The sequence below is a fragment of the Colossoma macropomum genome, unplaced genomic scaffold (genome assembly GCF_904425465.1).
Source record: "Colossoma macropomum unplaced genomic scaffold, Colossoma_macropomum, whole genome shotgun sequence".
NCBI lineage: Eukaryota > Metazoa > Chordata > Actinopteri > Characiformes > Serrasalmidae > Colossoma > Colossoma macropomum.
The window spans coordinates 45,453,483-45,475,000 of NW_023494791.1; the positions used below are offsets into that span (position 1 = coordinate 45,453,483).

Sequence of the window (21,518 nt, forward strand, 5' to 3'; positions counted from 1 at the left end):
TGCACAGTGGCTCCTTTTTTCGATGCAGAAAACCGTCCCCTTACATTTTGTGACTAAAATTGTTAATTATATTAAAGATAGGATGATATTATATTGTTATTGTAATCAAATTTTATCATGATACATAAAATGCTTCTCTGAGTACTTAAAGAACACAGACCACCTGCATGTTTTGTTATAAAGAGAGCAAACATAGTTGTGTTTAATTGCAGTTTAGTATAAGAAATCTTGACTGATAATCATTGTATTCAAAGTTTTATCATGTGAAACATCCTAGTGGTCATAAATCAAAAGGGAGCGCTCTATTAGTATCATAATAGAATATAGCTTGATTTTTATATCATTAATATCTGGTTATTGGAAAACATCACGATAGATATTTCGGTTCAGATTGCCCACCCTTTGTTGCCACCCAGCCATCAGGGCCTCCGTCTGCCACCAAGTCCTGTCTCGGCAGCTGTCGACGCATTAGCCTGTTTGGCACGCGACCCCTTTGCCTCGTGTTCCGGCGGCGAGATTACGGCAGGCAGGTGCTCGTTGTGAGCTTCAGAGTTCAGCATGTACGTCATGGCTAACAGCCTGAGGTAGATAAGGCCACAGAATCCTCTTTCGACTGTCGGACAAATGTCCAGGCTTGGCATGCCGTCTCTCTCTGAAGATCATTCGCAGTCACGGTGATGCTGTTGTGCAATGCTCAGTGCAGATATCTGTTATTAAAGTGCACCACTATTTGATTCCACTCAGTCAAAGTGATTGATTGAATTTCATGCGAAAGTCAACAAACAGTTATTAATATCTTAGCAGACTATTGGAAAATGTTGCTCACTTTTGATTTGCTTTCATGCTAAGAATAACCCTTCCCAGCATTAATTTCTTCTTTTTCTTGGCTGGTAGCCAGCCTCTCGGCTTCTTGTTTGCTTTAGCAAAGAGCACTTTTGCTCCGGCTTGGAGAATTTTCCAGTTCCGTGGAAAAGAAGCAGGGTGTGTTGTGTAACGGCGGCCTGGATGCTTTTACCAGTAATACGTTAGGGAGGTGTGTTTTCTCCAAGAGTTGAATTGTTACATTCTCGCTCCTCTGCTTCCTCTCCTTCTGTGCCCCTTTGTGTTTTATTAGGGTGATGTTCTGTTATTCTTAGCTGAGCAGGATGTTTATGTGGCCTCGGAGCTGAAATATCACTGGCAGCGCTCAAGTGTTTAGCTTTCAGGCTTCTTCTGCACAGGTCTAGGCAATCAGTGCACATTCATTATATCTGCTCACTCGCCGTGTTGTCTGTGTTCCTTTTCGCTCTCTCTTTGCGTTGCTTTTAGGCTTCATTGCATGTGTATGTATACAAACTGGCCTATAAAAACATTTACGTTTCATAGTAAATGCCAGAGATGGCTAAAAATGTGGAAATGAAATGGAGATTGGCTGCAATATCCAATGTAGGATGTATGTATGCCTCATAGTTTGCAACGTCAGGGTCATTTGGATTTGATTTCAGCAGTAGAACATGAGAAGAAGTGTTATGGTGAATAACATCCCAGCAGCCCTGAACACTGTTTAAAATGTGTTTTCAATATTGGAAATTTCTTCTAATTAAAATTAGTTCCGGTAGTTTACAGTAAAGCAAGCATTGTTAGTGAGAGAGAAGAAAAAAATTGTCAGATATAACAACGTAGAACGCCAGTCTTGAAATCTGATTGGTTGAGCCACATTCAAAGCTATACTGCTGAACCAACAAGTCTCTAAGCACCATTGTTCTGTTAATGGTATAATTTTTGACTGTAATGCTGCTCGCATTGATCACAGAGGGTATTGATGAAGTAAGAACCCTGTTTTGTGTAAGCTAAAGGGCTGACAACACTAGAAGTGGGCTGATCAGCTGGCTAACAGGCTAAATAACACCTCTATTAATATTGCATTTAATTAAAGTACTTACAGTGTGAAAAGTTTTTAAGTTTTTTTTTTAGTCAAACCCAGGCTAAACCTCAAACAGCTTCTTCCTATAAACTCTATGTAAGTTATACATCCAAATAATGCACTATTTGTCCAGTATGGAATTGCACATATGTGACTGAACCCAAAAGGCTGTTTGTTAGACATATTATGCATATGAGTATTATGGGTGCAGAAGCCAATACCTTAATCCCTATGTAGTGCACTATGTAGGGAGCACTGAGCCATTTGAGATTCAGCCAGTGGTGTGGGGGTGGGGGGTAGCTTGGTGCTGGAAATCACCTTGTCATTGCGGTTGTAGTTTGGTGAGAAAAAAACTACTTAAAAAGTGAATGTTTCTACATGAAACAGTACTTTTGGTTAGAAGTTCATTTCTCAAAGAGTAATGTTGAAGTAAATATGCTCAATTATTTATTTATATATATATATATATATATATATATATATATATATATATATATATATATATATAATATATATATATATATAAGAATATAATTGTTACTAGATTTGAGCATTTGTATTGTTTTTTTGTTTTTTTACTGAAATTTGTCCCCAATTTAGTCATAGCTAATTTCACCTGCTAGTTAAATCCCCCCAATCACTCGATGCTACCAAGCTGGGAGGATGAATGTTAACATGAGTTTCTTTTCAAACTGATGCTAACATAACTTCATTGTACAGCTCAACACGCTTGGAAGAGAATGCTAGCTGCTAATTCGGCTAGTAATTCAGCAATCAGACGGCTGCACTGGCTAGCACCATGCTGAGTGATGCGGTGAGAGGGTGGGCCACCCTACCCGCTCAGAGAGAGGAAGGCCCCATGAATGGCTGTTGCATCACTGGAGATCAATCTCACAATGATGGAGCCTACACTCTTAAAAAATATGGTCCTCCATCAATCTGAAGAACCATTTCCCAATGCAAAAAACCCTTATGCATGCACATGGTTCTTTGAGTGTTGATGGTTCTATATAGAACCATTGTCTTTACTAAAGAACCCTTGAAGAACCATATTTTTTGAAGTGTATCTTATGATATGGTCATTATTGGGTGACCAAAAGTTCAAGATGAGCACCTGAACATTCTCTTTCTGAGTAGGCCGTGGTTGCCTGGCAACAATCACACACTCTAAACAAACTACATTTCTTGGTGTAATAATTGTTTGTCTCAAATATTACAAATAATGTATTAAAGTTGTGTACATTTTTTGCATATTTTACGTTGTCCAGCCTTTTATGAAAGTAATTAGTTACAAGAAGCTGTGCATTACAGTAATAACACACTTAGCTGTGATAAAATCACTGTAAAGCTCGGCGTCTCGTGGTTTGTCGCTTTATTTTGGAGCTGTTTGTGTACTAAAGGTGGCGCCAGTACGGTAATACTATACAATTAACTTGGGTTGCTTTGGAAGACTACAATCTTCATCTTAAGACACTGTAATTATGTTGAAAGAAAGGCATGGACAGTGCTTCTCCTTGCTGATCATACACATACTTTTGGGATTTCCAGCTATTGTTCCGGGTGGTCCAGCTGACCACAGCGGTAAAGAGGAAGTCATAAAGAGCAGGTTGGACCTTTTAAGATATTTTTCCAGTAACCCTACAGAAATAAGTGCTACATGTCCCAATAAACTAGATGAACTGAGTCCCAATTTCTACCATTTATTAATGTTTATCTGCATTTCCAGATTTGTACATGATATCTGCATCCCTAAGATGGAATGATGCCTAAAAAGCTAGTCGCTGAAAGCTAACACCTTGCATTACTGATAATGAAGAGGCTGTTTGAAAGCTCTGGGTGGTTTCCGGGTACAAGTGCAGAACTTTAAATAGTCTGCAAGGTGCTTTGGGAAATTTGTGAAAATCCTACTCATTTGAAAGTGGAAAAAAGAGCTAAGTGCAAGTCAAAAAGTATTAAAATATAAACATACTCAAGTTCGAAATGAGTACTTTGAATGTCTAAATGAAAATGTAATGAGTTAAAAGCATATTTTTGTTTGAAATGACTAATGTGAAATTACAAATCTTCTAATCTAATAATGCTTAAGTATATTAATAAAATACAAGCAGTCGAGTATTTCCACCCCTTACGATCTGCGGAATTACCCGGAACCATCCATAGCAGTGTTGTTTCTTTATTAATATTCCAGTTCCTGATATTGCAAACTGAGCTAGTCTCAGATGTTCCAACAAACGTAAATATATTTGGTCAAAACAGTGCAGACCAGTGTTTAAATAGGAATTCCAGCATTTTTTTGTAAAATTTTATGCATAATTAAATATGTAAGATGTAAACAAAGTCGTTCAGAGTGGTTTGATGTGAAATGCTTTGTTCTAGAGAAACATACAAAGTCAGAACTGTTCACAGTGGTGGTGATGGGAACGAGGCGTCTGAAGAGTAAAGGCCTCTAACAGGAAGTTATTTCGTGAATATATACTTAATGTATACATACACGCGTGCACACACACACACACAGTGTGTGTATATATTATACAAATGGTCCAAAGTGGCTTTGACAAAGTTGTGTTCCATTAAACTGATTGAAAGATAAGAATATTTGTCTTTTTTTTCTAATATTAAATACTTAGTTGTGATTGGGTTTACTGGTCATTTTGGATAGTAAATAAATTGGCTATACTTGTGTTGTAGACCTCACAACCGCTGGTTCCTATTACCATTTATAAAAGACATCTGAGTCAGTAAGTGTCTCTACAGTGAACTGTTTCACATCAAGCCTCTCTGAATAACTGTGTTTACATCTCAGCAATTTATTTATGCAGGAATTATGAAAAAGCTGTGGAATTTCCCTTTAAATATATCGTTTCAAAGGTGCAGCAATGACTTTCAGTGCGTTGCAACGCAGATGGCAATCGTCTAGTCTTCAGCTAGATTGCGATGCCATCGGTGATTCATCTTTTGTGGTCCATATTTAGGTTTATTCTTGGTCAGCGAAACTGGCCTTTAGCGTTTAGCACCAGCTTAGTGATGAGTCATGTTCCTTTAATACACTGCTCTGAACAGAATGACCCCCCACCCCCCGCCTTTTGCTCTCACAGTGCTAACTCTCCTGTGTAGTCAGATTCTGTTTCCATCTGCCTGACTCTGCACAACCTGCTCAGCCATTTGTAATAAGGTGTCAGGAGGCAAACATCCCTCGCGCTGAGCAAATATTGTCTCTGACTAGGCCAAGTATGCGAGTTTCCATCTGTGATGTACATAACAGGCTGTACGGAGCAGCGCCCAGAAGGTTGCCTCTCGCTCGGGGCTTCGTGTACTCGTAACCCATTTGTTTGAAATGCTAAATGCACAGGCTGGGCTTGTAAAACCGGGATTGAGATGAGTTACGGCTGCTAATCCAGGGATTTAAGCAGAAGCACATAAAACACAGGGAGGTGATGGAGGTAGAAGCTGACATTTGGTTGGTATAGGCATTGAGATTATAGTGCTGGCTGTTGGAATTACGGCCTGAGCTGAAATATGACAAAGCACATCGATGACAGCTTTGTGCCTTCATGGTATTAAGCTAACGAGACTCTTGATACTCTGAATAAAATGACAACAATTTCTAAAATTAAAAACAGTAAAATGAAAACTCATCCGCAGTGGCAGTGTTTCGACCGCAAGCTGCCTTTTGCCTTTTTCCTGACTTTGACCGCAACCTGCCTTCCCGCCAGAAGCCTGAACAAAATATATGTCTGTCGCGTTTTTCACATGTGAGTCACACCATTAAAAAACGAAACTATCTTGAAACCATTTCAGATGCTAAAGTAAACCTATTTTGTAGGCTAACAGGGAATGCGTTTACATGCACTCAATAATCAGATTCCTGCAGTTATCGGATTATTCAAATGCTCATGTAGACAGCATACTGCGATTTCTTTGATCAGAGTAAGGTCTAGAAATCCGATTAAGAAATCCGATAAAGAGAGCTGCGTTTTAGCCCAGTAATCAGATTTCTCAGTGAATGTAAACTCTTACTCTGATTTCTTTCGGATTTCTCAGTCGCATGTGGAACAGATGGCGGTACCGGCACGCAGTGTTGCCGCGAGACGCAGCAAAATACAATGCTGAAACCAAATACATGCTTGATGAAATTAAGTATTTAAATATTCTGCATCTTTTAGATGGTGTATGTTCATATTTCCAGGTAAAGTGAAGCGATGTTTTAAAAAAAAGTTTTCACATCTTCTTCTGTGAGTTTATTCGCTGGTTGCAAAGCAGAAATCTGATTACTGCCTGACTCATGTAGACCCAGAGTTGTCAGATTATCTGATTACTCAAGTGCACGTAAACACGTTGATCAGATTACTGACAAAATCTGGTTTTCCGCAGTTATCGGATTATTACGTGCATGTAGACGCACTCAGTGACTAATTATTTTGAGATGTCTCTTTAACTTTTAAAAAGAACCAGATTGTACAGCTGAAGTAATATTTGAAATATTTTGATTGTGTAATGTAATTACAAAACAGAACTGAACTATATATATCATACAAATTGTTCTTACACGTAAGCGCACAGCAGTTATTCTGGGCCCGACAAGAATGGTGCTTAATGTTGTTCTGCCTCCGAAAGTCTCATACTTGCATCCCACAAGCTTGTGCTTACTACACAGTCAGACACCACTGGATTTTAGTAAATATTAGTCATTCACACTGTCACTAGTGGATTCTCTACTTGATGTGAGGCCACGCCCTGAGACCGCAGCGGCGTTTGATGCAGCTTTCCAAGGGATGCAGTGATGGAGAAAACAGAAACGCAGCAAGCAGGTCAAAAGCTACCACCAAGAGACGGGCCCACACACAAAGATCAGATTGAGCTGATGCTTAGCATTTCAAAGGGCCCTTATCATGAAAAAATGACTTTTTCTCACTTTTTTGAAACAGGAGTTTGATGTAGGATGTAAACAGTGCTAAAACTGCCAAACATACCGTCCAGTTTCTCTCTGTATACAGGCCATATGTCACTGCTGTCAGAACAAAATGTTGTATCTCCATTTTACTTGTTTTTCAGTTCTTGACATAATCTGAAAATGCATGTTGCCCTGTACATTGTATGTAAATTTCATGATTAATGGACCAAAAGAAACGGCACAAAATAACTTGAGTCTGGTTCCATTGACTTACATTAAAAGTAAAGTATGTTTTTTGCTTCTCCTGTAAAGTTACCATTTTGGAGATACAAGGGTTCGTTCCGACAGCAGTGATGTGGACTAAGCTGTGAAAACCGCCTATCACATTTGCATATATCCTCCTATTCATGCAGCAGTTTAGCCCCGTCCATTCACAGTGAAGTTAAAAGGAGTGTTTCAGTGTTCAGGACTGCTTTTTGCATGAGCCAATCAAAACAGAGGTCATTTACATATGTCAGTCTTACAGGCATGGTAACAAAAACAGCTTGTTTAACTGTGAGGGCTAAAAAAAGGATTAATTATGACTGATTTTGGTACACAAGGGTTAAATCAGAATAGGGGCAAAAAGACCAGAATGAGACCTCCCTGCTTATTAGACTGCATGAACGCTTGTAAATCATGAGAAGACTTTGATCCAGTGTATCCTGAGATACAAAAAAAGTGAAATAATGCAGTAATGATATGAAAACTATATATGGTGAAGCCAAATGCCTTAGTATAAAGAAGCTGATGTGTTGAGGTCAAGTTTTTAGCTAGGTGGTTATCTATTCATGTCACACTTGATGAAGAAACCTTCTGCGTTTCAGTGCCAGAACATATTTCTGTGAGAATCCCGGGACATTTTGTTTCATTGACTTCTTTCCCCTCCAGGTCAGGCTTTTCTTGTCCGGCGCTTACGCAGATCACTGGAGTTTATTTAGCCAGTCTCTTGATCTGCTGCTCTGTCTTTGCTGCACAAGTATGTGTGCATGTTTGTGTGTTTGCACACTGACCGCTGCACCGACAGACTTTAAATAACTGCCGTGAGAATGGAGCTACAGTGCAGTTGGCGTTTTCAGCTCTCGCAGGAATAGATGCCCTCACTTGCTGTCAGAGTGTCGTAAAATAGAAGTTTAAGTATCATTTTAGTGGGATGTTTTTGGAGTACCTTTTGTTGGGCATGTTTGGCATTAAGAATCTCCATTAAATTAGCCATTACTTGGAGTTCGATGGATGATGACGTTCGCCATCCTCAACCACCTCTATGGTGTCAGTCAAAAGCTTCTACACAGCTACTCATAGAATGCTGTCCTTTATTCCCAATGTTTTCCATTTTGATAATAGTAGACAAGCCTGTTTGGATCCTCTCTTTCTAACAGCTGATTGGCTTAAATTCATTAACAAGGACTGACATTCCACTAATTAAGTCTTAATGAGGCACATGTGGTACTTAGCAATAAACATTTAGGTTTAACAAATCTAATTTTCACAAATGGTCTAAATGACAGCTACTTATTTGGGCCATAAACAAAGTATTTTGCAACTTTTTAAAAAATATTTCTACACAGACCTCAACTGCACTATTTCTGTTTGTCTAGAAACAAATTTCAAGCATTAAGCGTAAGCCTTCAGATTAAAATGTCTTTAGGATTATGAAAAACAGAAATTTAATCATGTTTGTGAAAATATTTGACTATAACTGTACAACAGAGGTACTAAAATCCACATTCCGGTCCTGGATTTCGGAATCACTAGTGGGTATGACACGAGGAGGCTGATCGCTCATGTCAGGGCTGATTACTACCAGTGATTATGGTTAAGGTCCGGATTTGAAGGCCTCGGCTGTAGAACATCTCCAACACTTGTAGCGACACCAGAAATGTCCATTGTGTTTTGAGAGTGGAAATCATATGTTTGTTTGGTCCTACCTAGAGATGGCTGGACATCACGTTTTCTTTTCCAATATGGATGCAGATTTGATATATTTGATTTGAAGACTTTCAAGCTTTAAAATGAGCTTTTTTTAAAAAAAAGCAGTTAATGCACTTAAGGGTATTTTGGTCGAAGTATTTCAGGCGAGTGCTATTTCTAGATTTGTAACAGGACTGAATTGGATTCGTTCTTTTTTTTTCTCCTGATGTCCGTTCCAGTCTGCCATCTCTAGCATTCGCTTAGTTGTCACTCAGTCTAAACTTTTGCCTGCTACTGTAGAACATCTCCATTTGTAAACACCTACAGGGACTAGAGGTGAGTTTCAGAACCTTTGAATACTTTGAGCATGATGGCCTACTTTTAGATGGTGTATATATATATATATATGTATGTGTGTGTGCGTGTGTGTGTGTGTGTGTGTGTGTGTGTGTGTGTGTAATAAACATACAAATATATCTCGCTGCTATCGAAACAAAACCTTGTATTTCCACTTGTCGTTTCCCAGTTTTTGACCTAATTTGAAAGAACCCATTGCCCTTTATACTGTGTGTTGGTCCATTCATCATGAAATTCACACAAACAGCCCAAAAGGACTTGGAAAAAAGTCTGGTTCCATTGACTCACATTAAAAGTAAAGTATATTTTTTCCTTCCTAAAAAGTTGTCTTTGGCTTGCAACCCTAGTAACGGCATAAACTGCAACCCAGGCTGAGCAATGTGGCAAAAATATCCGATGATACCTTAAGATATTTCACAATGCACCATATGAATCACGATATTTTAACGATATTCTACTCATAGTGCCACATTTAAAAGCTAACTTCAAAAACTTCCCTAAATCCAGTTAAACGGGTGTAATTATTCTCCCTTTGTAAATATCCTGCAGTCAGTCAGTGTTCTTTAAATGCTGATGGTATCCCACAACGCTCAGACAAGCACATTGTTATCATAATAACACTTTTTTTACAATAAGGAGAAATTTTTGCCATATTATCCACCTCTACTCCAGCATTTTATTGTACAGATTTTTTTCTATGTTAAATAGTTGTTTGCAAATGTTGAATCAAATCATGTCATTATATTTAGACTTTTTCCATAGCCTTTTTAAATATGGCATCACTCTTTTGCTGGACTGAATTTCATCCATTCTGACTTATCATGAAATACTATGGTACATGTTGTCTGTGGTGAAGATCAGGTTATATTTTAGCCATATCCCCCCCCAAAGTCCTCACTGTACCAGATGAGAGCTGTTATCTGTAGCGCAGGCTGACAGACAGCTCTCTGCACACCCACAGCTTACTTTCATAATGACTGCAAAACGTACACACACGCTAACACACGTTATATATATATATATCTTCCCACTGAAGTGCAGAGCTCAGAGAAGACCTTGCAGCTCTAACCACTGGCCCAGTTGCGGTGGGTCCTGCTGACTGCTAGTGGTCTCAGTATGCTTTTAATGTTTTCCTGAGTGCAGACTAAATAAAAAGCATTTAAAGGCAATAAACGTAACAGAAATATATAAATGAGACAGAATGTACAGTATGTTGGTGCGAGGATGTTTAAGGCCAACACATTTGAAGACATTTTCACACACACGGTATTTTAATTCAGCTTTTCTTATACCCGGCAGTAGGTATGCACCAACTGTAACTGTGGGCCGAAAGATGATATACAATATTGTTTCTTTACCAATCTGCCGATGCTGATGCATAAAAAATTATTAAAAATATATAGAAACTGGGACTAGATTCACCTGGATTGGCATTACAGACAAACACAACATTTATTTCAGAGTTAGAAATGCAGTAAAATGAATAAAATGCAGAGGTTTTAGCAGAGTGACCAGCGTCATCCAAACATTCTGCTCATCCAGAATACAATAAATTATCTCTGTAATAAATCATCTACATTTTTGCCATTTTTTATTTTTCTACGTCATGGGAACTTTTAAAATTTCATAATGAATGGGCCAATAGAAATGCTTCAAAATCACTTTCAATAAAACCTCTTTTCTTTAACTTACATTAAAGGCTAAGAACCTTTTTGCCTTCTCTTGTGAAGTTACACCTTTGAAGATGCATGTTTTGTCTTTGGGCGGCAATTTTTTTAAGCAGTTATCTGCCAATATCAATATGACTATATATCACTGTGTCCCTGCTCTACACTAACTACACTGCACTAACAAATGGGGTTAATAATGCTGTCTCGGTGGAAGTGCTGACTGTACCCCCAGTATGGGCAGAAAATTTTATTGTGACACATTTTATTGTGATAACGATATATCATAATATTGCCCACCCCTACTGACAACTTCTTACATATAATTTGAATGGTGTTGAGTTGAGGTTATGTTGAGTCAGCGGATATGAGGGATCAAAAGTGTAGTGCGTTCGGTGCATAATTTTTGTTTCTCAGTTTGTTACTTCTTTATTTTGTATTCATAAAAATGCACAAAGAAGCTTAATTAAAATGAATGGGGGAATATGAAAATATCCAGTAGAAGTACAAAAACTGTATTAAAATTGGATACTACTTTACCTTTATGAAAATAATGTACAGGACATATATAATATACAGGACTGGACAAGCTGCAAAATGTTGCTGGCTTTGGCTCAGATAGCCTGGCATGCTTCAAAATTCATAATATCAAAAGACCAGGATTCAAAACTGAATTTTAATTGGCTGTTTAAACCAATTTTGCTGTTAACATAGGAAAGTATTTGAATATCCCAACAATTAAATATGCTGCTGTGATCTGTTGGTTTAGTGATTTATGCTTGTGTTTTAGGAATACAGTTGTGTGCAAAAGTTTGTACACCCTCAAATTACATATTTTGTTGATTTTTCCAAGTGAAATTATACAACATCTGCAGAGATTGTGTAAATTGTAATACACAATTCCAGTTTATTTGCTGAATTTAACATATCGGGGATGGGGGGTGATAAAATGTCAAAAAAAAAAAGTTACATTTTAAATTGTGTCTTATTTTTTATATTGTATATATTTTATATTCTTTCCAATCTGTTAAACTCAGCAAACGAAAAAAAAAGAAACCTGTGAGCTGAAATTTGTATTAAGTTTGTAGAGGATGTTTTAACTTATTTTCACTTAGAAAATCAACAAAACATCTGATTTGGCCAGGCGTGTTAACACTGTTCACACTCTGCAGTGACCTGCAGAGCAATAACTTGCAGAACTTACACAGCACAAATCTGTCGTCTTTGTTTGAAACATTTCCGTTTAGATGTCTGCTTTGACATTTGTCGTTTAACTATGACGTGATCAGCCGCTCGTTTCAAAACATTCTCTCAAACGTTCAGCCCCAAACTGTCCAGATAATGCCTTATCAGATTACCTGGTTAAGTAAACTAATACTAACATCTGTTTGGATATTCATATGTTTGTATAGCCACGCCCATCATCTCGAGAGCTGAGTTGGTCATCTCATTCTATGTGCAGACTGACCAAGAGAACTTATCTCTGACCTACATGCTCTGTGTCTCTTTTTGCAGCTCAGTGTTTGTGCCGTGCCGTGAAATGACCGAAGTGATGATCAGCGGTACTCAGATGGAGGACATGCGGCTCAGCCCCAGCAAAGACTGCCTGCCCTTCCAGGTACTGCATGACCTCTGCTCCACATTACAGCAGCACAAAAATAACAAAAACACTCAACGACTCGGAGCTTTTAGACTTCAGAGCTTTTAAGAAACAGCTCACTGCTTTCAAGGCTCAGTCATTTTGAGAAGCCCTGGGCCATCGTTTCCACTGTGGGCTTCCTTTCAGAACACAGCTTTGCTTTCAGCTTTTCCAAAATAAGGTCAAAATAGCTCCTCTGATTTAAAAGAAACTGCAGATGTAGCTTTTTTTTTTTTGCTCTTTTGTTTTTTGTGCTCTAAATTTGGGTTGCAAATTAGGCATGTTAGACTGTATTTTCAGGGCTTGTGACTGCAGATACTGTGTGATTTGTATGTGTGCTTCAATTGAGTTTGTGTGCATATTAAGGATGAGCAAATGTCAGGTTAAAACTAAACTAGACATAGATCATTAATTTATTAATTTTACATAGCTATGACAACAAAATCATACAATTGTTTTGTTTTTTGAAGTATTATTGTTAATGTTTACGGTAGGCCTTCTTTGTGGCATTCACTCAGTGAGTATTATTCTCAAGGACTCTTATTGTGGGGTCAATCTGTTATTGAGTGCGTTTACATGCACTCAATAATCCGATCATAATTGGATTTCTGTAGTTACCCTATAATTCAAATGGTCATGTCAACAACATACTCTGATCCAGAAATCTGATTAAGGAATCTGATAAAGAGGCTGGATTTTAGCTAAGCAATCAGATTCCTCAGTGCATGTAAACTCTTACTCTGATTTCTTTCGGATTTCTCAGTCTGTGCATGTGTGAAAACAGACGGCGGTACCAGAAATAAGCAAGCAGCGTCGCCGCGAGACGCAGCAAAACACTTTTGGAGTGATGCTGAAACCAAACATGAAATAAAGGATTTAAATATTTTTCATCTTTTACATGAAGTATGTTCATATTTTCAGCTAAAGTGGTGCAATGTTTGAAAAAAAGCTTGAGTTTTACGTTAGGTTTACGTCACGTCTTCTGCTGTGAGTTTATTGGTTGGTTGCAAAGCTGAAACCTGATTACTGTCTGACTCATGTAGACCCGGAGTTTACCATCTGATTACCCAAGTGCATGTAAGCACGTTGACCGGATTACTGACAAAATCTGATTTTCTGCAGTTATCGGATTATTACGTGCATGTAAACGCACTCATTGTTGAGGCCAAGGACTGTCTCTATTGTGGCATTCACAATACTAGCGGTCAGCGAGAGTAGCCGGTTGCAGTTGATGGAGGAGTTGAGAAGAAAGCTGTCAAGCCGGACAGTTTTACCGGCAGCTCTCGTGGTGTTCACATATCAGATATAAAAATGCAGTCAAGAATATGAATTTGAATATCACACGAAAATAATAAACACAAACACTATGTGTTTTAATAGGCTACTTCCTGTATTCATCACAACTTGTCTATATGGTTGTCGGCTGAGCCTCTAGCCAATGAGGATTAAGTTCTGTTGTCATGAAACCGTCTCTCAGCTCGTGCAGCTGGGTAAAAACTGCTTATTAGAACCACTTATTTTATACATTACAACGTGCTGGTAGTGCTGGTGCAAGTCAGACAAACAAAACCTTACTAAGCCAGGTGGTGATCGGTCTACACTGCACCAATAGTCAAACAAGACTATTGTTGCATCCAAGGACTTTTATTGTGGCATTTATTTGGTGATCGCTGTGCCCAGAGACTCTTATTGTGGCATTCCCTCAGTCATATTTGTGCTTGCTTGTTGGTCAAATTGATCCCCCTTCACTCACGTGTGTATTTTAATTTTTATATATTTTTTTCACCTATAATAATAATAATAATAATAATATTAAATGAACATGCGTGTCATTCATTGAGCAGGCCTGAATATACCAGTGCCGGTTGTTTTTGTAATAGCCTATAACTGTTTAAGCCAAGCTAGTAACCTTTAATACAGCAAATTTACGTTATTAAATTTACTTATTAACGTGTCAACATACACCGGGTGAGGTCGAGAGTAAAGCCCCTTAAAATGAGTCCTGTCACATGGACGTAGTTTGAATATGTACATGTGCTTGTTTATAGCTTTTATAATGAATAACATTAGCGAGCAGCTAATTAGCCAAAAGCCTAATTTACAATTCAGTTATTTCTGTTTTTCTGTGACTGTTTGAAAACTCCGAGGTTTGGACTCGTCCCCAGTGTGAGGTTGCGTGCTTCTTTGCGAGCGGCCCTTGCTCATAACTCATTAGCATATTACCCAGACTGCTCTTTAACTTATCTCACAGACTGCTTTTCCATCTCTGAGTGGTCCCGGGGAAGAACGTGGAGAGGCTGGGTGGCCTGTACTTCCAGCTGAGCTCCTCTGGGATCTTTTTTCTTTTTCTTTTTTTAGCCCTCCGCTCCCTCGTTCCTTTTCCGCACTTGCTTCATTCCAGGGGTTTGTTTTGCTAACCCCTCCGCAATAAGTTCTGCTGGACCGAGATACGCAAACAAGAATATTTCAGGCTCTCGAAGGAGAGCTATTTAAAGACGCAGACTGTGTGTGTGTTCTGTCCCTTTTATTGCTGTTGAGCTGAGGTTAATCGACAGGCCCGAAAGGACAGATCTAAGGAACTGAAAATGTTGTACAGTTTTGGTAAAATTCACAGCTGTTTCTTGGATATGGATTTGTGAAGATGAATAAGTTCTTCAGTGAATTTCCTTTGCAGTTAGTCCAGTCAGCCCTGCAGTCTAGTCTGAAGTAGTAGGTGTACTTGAACTAGCACAGGAGTCGACAACGTTTGGCTCTTTTACTGCCCTGTTGCGGCTCCACCACAGAATCAGATATGTAGGCAAAAATAAAATAATCCTCCTCTGCAGTAAAATAAAGCTCTGCTGATCTTTCTAACAGTTTTAGCAATAAATGGTCTTAAATGCTGGAGTTAAAGTATACCTGCTAATTCACCCTTTAACACTGAAGATTGATGCATAGACTGCTGGTCACCATAGCAACACAGACAAAGTAGTTGCTAACGAAAAGGCAAAGAGAAAGATTTAAGACAAACTGATCATTTGGAGATGAATGGATGTATTTGCATATATAATCACTCCAGCTGGTTTCCTGATACATTTAATCTGCAGCAACAAACTGTCAAACACTAAAAAATCATGAAGATAAAGTCGATTCTCATTCGCCAGCTTCTTGTTCGAATTGTCCCGTCCCACCTTAGATGTTGCAGCAGTTACATTCTGGAGCATCAGGCACCATTTAAGGTGGAACGGGAAAATTTGAACAAGAAGCTGGCGAATGAGAAGCGACTTCAGCCTCGTAAAAAGTCCAACGTTGAGAGACATTTTACAAGAAACTATTCCACTGTTGGGGAAAAGTTTCCTGCCAGAGATAAAAGAGTGGCTATAGCTGAGCTGTGTAAGTCTGTTTTTGTTTATACTAGTTGTTAAAATGAACGTAAAAAGGTGGTTTGATTTTTGTTGAAAGGACAAAATGGCTCTTCTCAACATTTGGGTTGCTGACCCCTGGACTAACAGTTAACAAGACCAGGCCAAATGACTATTAAGTAGAATTTACTCATTTTCAGGAGATATTTATGAGGAGATTAGATATAAAGTAATGTACTTGCATAAGGAAGGAGAGAGTCAAGAGAAAATAAGTGGTGGAAAAAGTCCTAACAACCACCTGGTAGACACCAAAACTGCCCCCATCAGATAAACAGCACTTAAAGCTTTCATCTCTGAGAGAGAGGAGAAAATCAAGCTGCTTCAGATCTGAAAACGTTCACATCCATCCTTCCACTGTGAGATGACGACTCAGCGCTGTGGGTCTGAAAGGATGTGTAGCTGATCAAGAAGAACCTCACTGAGAAAAGGAGACGGACACATCAAACAAAAGCTGAACAATGGACTGACCACATCATAGTCCAGACCTTAACGTCACTGAATGTGTTTGATTACTTCAGAAAATGATCAACCAGCTTGTATTTAAAATGTATTTAAAAATGATATATTTAGATTTTTTTTTATTTGTTAGGCAGCTTGAGAGTAAGAGGAAGAGCTTTATTCAACAGTTTTTCTAAGAATTTCAGCTTCAGTGATGGTGACAGTCAAATGTGAGTTGTGGTGCATTGTTAAGTCAGTGCATGTAAATCCTAGGGGTTTCGTAACGGATATACGCCGCAGATCTGCACGTCACACAGACTACAGACTGTTTATCATCTGCCGTCTTTGTTAGCAGAGTTCATTCTTCTTATAGCGTTTTGTTTTTTAATTATGTGTCATATCTCACACAAACACTGTGTCCTTGGTGGGCTCTATTTTTGGACGTCCTCCTGCAGTCTTCCTTTCCAGCCTCATGCCTCCTTGCAGCTTTTAGCCGCTAACACCACAGCTGCGTCTGTGCCTCTCTGAGTCTGTTTGGGGGATTTGGATTTATCAGCTTTTACTGCTCGCTGTGCCAGACTGACACACACTGCAGCTCTCTCTCTCTCTCTCTCTCTCTCTCTCTCTCTCTCTCTCTGTGCTGTATTTGTGCTCAGATTTGAGGAATCTGATCTGTTTGATCAGATTTCCTTATCAGGACAAATAAAATTTGAGGAGGGTTTTGTTTTGTTTTTCTTTCTTCCCAGCCTTGAGTGTCTAGAATTTTCTTTCTTCCTTTTAGTTTTTGTCCTCTGTCTCTCTCTCTCTCTCTCTCTCTCTCTCTTCCCCCCCTCTACTTCTCTCTCCTTCCCTGTCTTTCTGTAGCTGTCTTTCTCTCCCTCTTTTTCTCTCTCTCTTTCTCTTTCCCTTTCCCTCTCTTTTTCTTTTTTCTTCTTCTCCCCCCCTCTTCCCCACCCTCTCGCTCTCTCTTTCTCTCTTTCTCTATCCCCCCTTCCTCACCCCTCTCTCCCTTTGTCTCTTCCTCTTTCCCTCTCTTTCTCTCCCTCACCCCCCTTCCCCCCACCCCATCTTTCTCTCTCTCCTGTTTTCTCTCTCCTTCTCTCTCTCTGTCTCTTCCCCCTCCCTCTCCCCTCTCTCCCTTTCTGTCTCTTCCTCTTTCCCTCTCTCTCCCTCTCCTTCTCTCCCTCCCTCACCCCCTCCCTCTCTCCCCCTCCCTGTCTCTCTTCATATGTATCTGTGTGTGTGTCTCTCTCTCTCTCTCTCTCTCTCTCCCCCTCCCCACCCCTCTCTCCCTTTCTGTCTCTTCCTCTTTCCCTCTCTCTCTCTCTCTCTCTCTCTCTCTCTCTCTCTCTCTCTCTCTCTCTCTCTCTCTTCCTCTCCCTCACCCCTCTCTCCCTTTATGTCTCTCCCTCTTTCCCTCTCTCTGTCTCTCCCTCTCACCCCCCCACCCTTTAGGCCTCTCTCCCAGACTCTGTTATCGCTTTACTTTCTCTGTCACTGAAACATGCAGAGCTAAAAATATTCAGTTTCATCCACGTCTCAGGCAAAATGTGGCTTCTGGACAGAGACTGGCTGTTGGGCATTATTCTCTTCCTCAGGCCAGCAACAAGAAAACATAAGCAGAGAGACAGACAGACAAAAAGAGAAAGAGTGGAAGGACTGTGTGTGGGTCTGGCTGTGTTTGAGTGAGAGATGTGGTCATCTGTGTCCTTCCTTGAATGCTGGTTGTGCCATACCTGGTCTGAGGCAATTCTCTCTCTCTCTCTCTCTCTCTCTCTCTCTCTCTCTCTCTCTCTCTCTCTCTCTCTCTCTCTCTCACACACTCACACACTCACACACACACACACACACACACACACACACACACAAATGCAGCCTCATTACTTTTTCTATTAAATGGCTCATGTAACTTCAGTGTAGTGTTAGGATTAATTCATTCTTTATGTAGTACAAAATCCAAACATTATTTGGTCTCATATCAGTACTTTCTGTACTGTTTTTAATCATACATCACTGTTCAAAAGTTTGGAATCACTGTTTCCACCAATATAAAGGCATCTTAGTTGCAGATATGTGTATAGAATCATTCTAATTTTTTCATCCTGTGCAACTTCACCGGTTTCAGATAATTAGTAGGACGCTGGGCAGCTCTAAATAAAAATGATTTCAGTTCAGATGCGTCCAGAATGACAAAGGCCTGTAGCCGATCAGCCAAGACATGTTTGCTGTCTGAAGTTTGTTTCTTTAGTTTTGCACTGGAGCTACAAGGCTAATGAAGCTAATAAGTAATAAAAGCTAATATCCCACCAGTTAGCATCATGCTAACTGCATAGATTGTCATATCCTGTCTGAAACCTGTGTGGAGTTGTTAAGTAATCTTAGGGCAGTCGTGGGCTGGAGGTTAGGGAACCAGCCTTGTGACCAGAAGGTCACCAGCTCGATCCCCTGAGCCGACCCCTGAAGTGCCCTTGAGCAAAGCACCTAACCCCCAGCTGCTCCCTGGGCACCGTGGATAGGGCTGCCCACCATGCTAATTTTAGAGTATTCCATTACTTGTTAGCCACATTAGCCTCTAAGCAAACCTCAGACACCAAACGTGTCTTGGCGTTTGCCGAACTATTCATAGAAGATTCAGACCCAAACAAATAAACTAAACCTCTTTCTTGCTCTCTTCCCTCCAGATCTTTCCGGATCCTTCGGATTTCGAGCGCTGCTGCAAACTGAAGGACCGCCTGCCGTCCATCGTGGTGGAGCCCACGGACGGAGAGGTGGAGAGCGGAGAGCTGCGCTGGCCTCCGGAGGAGTTCATCGTCAGCGAGGAGGACGAGGATGAGGATGAAGAGGAAGAGGAAGAGAGCAATGGGAAGGCACAGATGGGACAAGTGCAAAATTCTCAGCACTAGAAAGGACTGAAGTGACTTTTTTTTCCTCACACAAATACACACACATCCTGGTTTGTATTCATCTGAAATCTCAAAGGATCATTTCAAAAGTCCTGGTTTTCTCCCTTTCCACCCTGATCTAAAACCTGGTGCTAAATTGAAGGACAAACGAGCGCTCCTACTTTGAGATGATATATGAATATGGCCCATTTGCTCACTAAACATGACAAAACCCACATTGCATGTTTCCTCAGAACCTCAATATGTACCCCCTGATCCCCCGTTGTTTACATACTGACAAACCTTCTTGTTCGTCTTTGTTCTCAACTCATAAATACATGTACAGCTCTGCATATGCATATAAGTGACTGAGGAGGCCTTTGGTTCCTGATCTTTTGTAGACTTTTCTGTCCAGTCCTGTCATTTGTTGGCCACTCAGAACCATCAGAGAAACCAAGAAAGCCATGTTTGGCCCACCTGCGATTCAATGGATTCATTGGAACCAGTGTGTCTTTTTTCTTTCTTTCTTTTTTTTCTTTTCTTCATTGGTTGAAGTGTTATGATGCTGGCTAGATTGGGTCTAGCATTGATGGCCTGTGGAATGTGATGAATTTCAGACAAGCAAAAGAAAGTATGAGTGCTGGAAAGATGAGCACTGGTGGGATCGCTCAATCTGAGTTTGCATCACTTGAAAGCCAATCGGAGTGTTTATAGGGGGCATATTTGCATAGGCATGCTTAGAATCGAAGCTGTAGATCGTGTTGGATCAGTCATTTCAGTCATTTTACTTGGTCTGGGTTAGCCTAGCCTGGGCCAGACATGATCTCATGATGAGAATTACGCATCTGGGGACAACTTGTTAAAATTTTGGTGTGACAAAATCTGCCGCAAAGAAGGGTACACCCACTCTGACACATCAGGCTCTTTTTGATGTCCTTTCAATCAATACATGCAAAACCAGCTAGCTGGGAAATGCAATTGGTGGCCAATGGAACCACTTTGTCTTGCCTATAATGTATTGTTTGCACACACATCACATCTCTTATACTATAATTGTTTATGGGGGACTTTTTAGCCTTGCAAGCTTGCATTACTGTCATGGACTAACGGCAGGCTTGGTGTTGGGCAGTGGTGCACTGGTCAACACTGGTCAACACTGTCCAACACTTCGATATCCACCTTCACGTGGTGTTTTAATTGGTTTAGAACCCACATTTGGTTTAGAACACACATCTCCTGGTTGTCCCCAGATGCTATTCCATTCGTATTCTCGCTATCCTTTTTCCTTTCTTTGGAACTATTTCACTCTCCATCTAATACTGTATGTAAATAGTATTTGTATGCAGACATAATCTATTTCACTGTGAATATCCACAAATTATCGTGTGTCTTTGTACATACCAGTTTTCTTGTCCGGTAGCGGTTGAGTGGCGGTTCAATTAGACACATGGAGGTAAATAATAAAATTAATGCCATTTTTTTCATCAAAACGCTTCCTTTTCTCTACAGTCATTTCTTTATGGGAGGTGATTCTGAGACATTAGCCGACCTGTATTTCTCCAGACATTGATTTGAGTCTTCCTGCTTCCACTGGGGTGTCAGGAGGGGGTTATTTTATGCACACTGAGAACCTACCTGGCCCGGCCTTTCTTTTTTTCCTCAAGCCATCCTAATCCCTCAGTGGAAAGGTCCTGAAGGGTCACCTTGGCACTGAGAGCACCTTGTATATTGACACATTGAGACGGGACATCTAGCCTTTTTTTTGCATTTTTGTTTCTTTTTGTTTTTGTTTTTTTGTTTTTCTACGTCCTGACTGTATAGAGGCTTTCATGTAAGTCATCCGTCTGTGTACGTGGGGGTGTATGTGTTTTAAGGTTGAGGGTCTCCTCTCCTTTGTGTGAACCACCTGTAGATTTGTTCGCTCTGTATTTGTGTACAGCTCAGGGAGAATAGCTGCCATTTTTTTTTTCTTTTTGTTCTGTTTTCTTTTGATCTTGGTCTTGATTTTTCTCTTGTTACCACTTTTCTCTGTAACAGACAGAGGTTGTAAATAAACATTTTGAACGTAATTTACAAATCAGTGTCGCTGGTGCTTTGATGTGCGAGTGTGTTTGTGATGGACTATACAGTGCCAGGCAAAAGTTTGGGCACACCTGACTGAATGTATGCTTTTTTATAAACCATAAAGACATTTTTTTATGCTTAAATGGTTGAAATTTGCTATAAGACAACTTCAAATAGTAATGGAGTAACGTTACAGCATCAATATAGTAAATTTTATAAACATTTTCAACCAAATGAGTTCAAACTGAATTAGGTCAAATCATCATTTACAAGGTACTTTCTATTGGGAGGTGTCTTCCCAAACCATAAATTTCAAAATAATGCTT

At 39.8% G+C, this 21,518-nt stretch overlaps 1 protein-coding gene across 1 annotated transcript in view; it reads left to right on the forward strand.

Annotated features, from left to right (window-relative positions):
* The window catches only part of lbh (LBH regulator of WNT signaling pathway), a 29,469-nt gene extending 8,264 nt beyond the window's left edge, over positions 1–21,205 (forward strand). Inside the window, exons 2-3 of the mRNA XM_036575154.1 lie at positions 12,284–12,386; positions 18,928–21,205. Coding sequence (XP_036431047.1) covers positions 12,284–12,386; positions 18,928–19,149 — 325 coding nt within the window. The 3' untranslated portion in view covers positions 19,150–21,205. The remainder of the gene's footprint in view (positions 1–12,283; positions 12,387–18,927) is intronic.
* Positions 21,206–21,518: the final 313 nt, after the last annotated feature.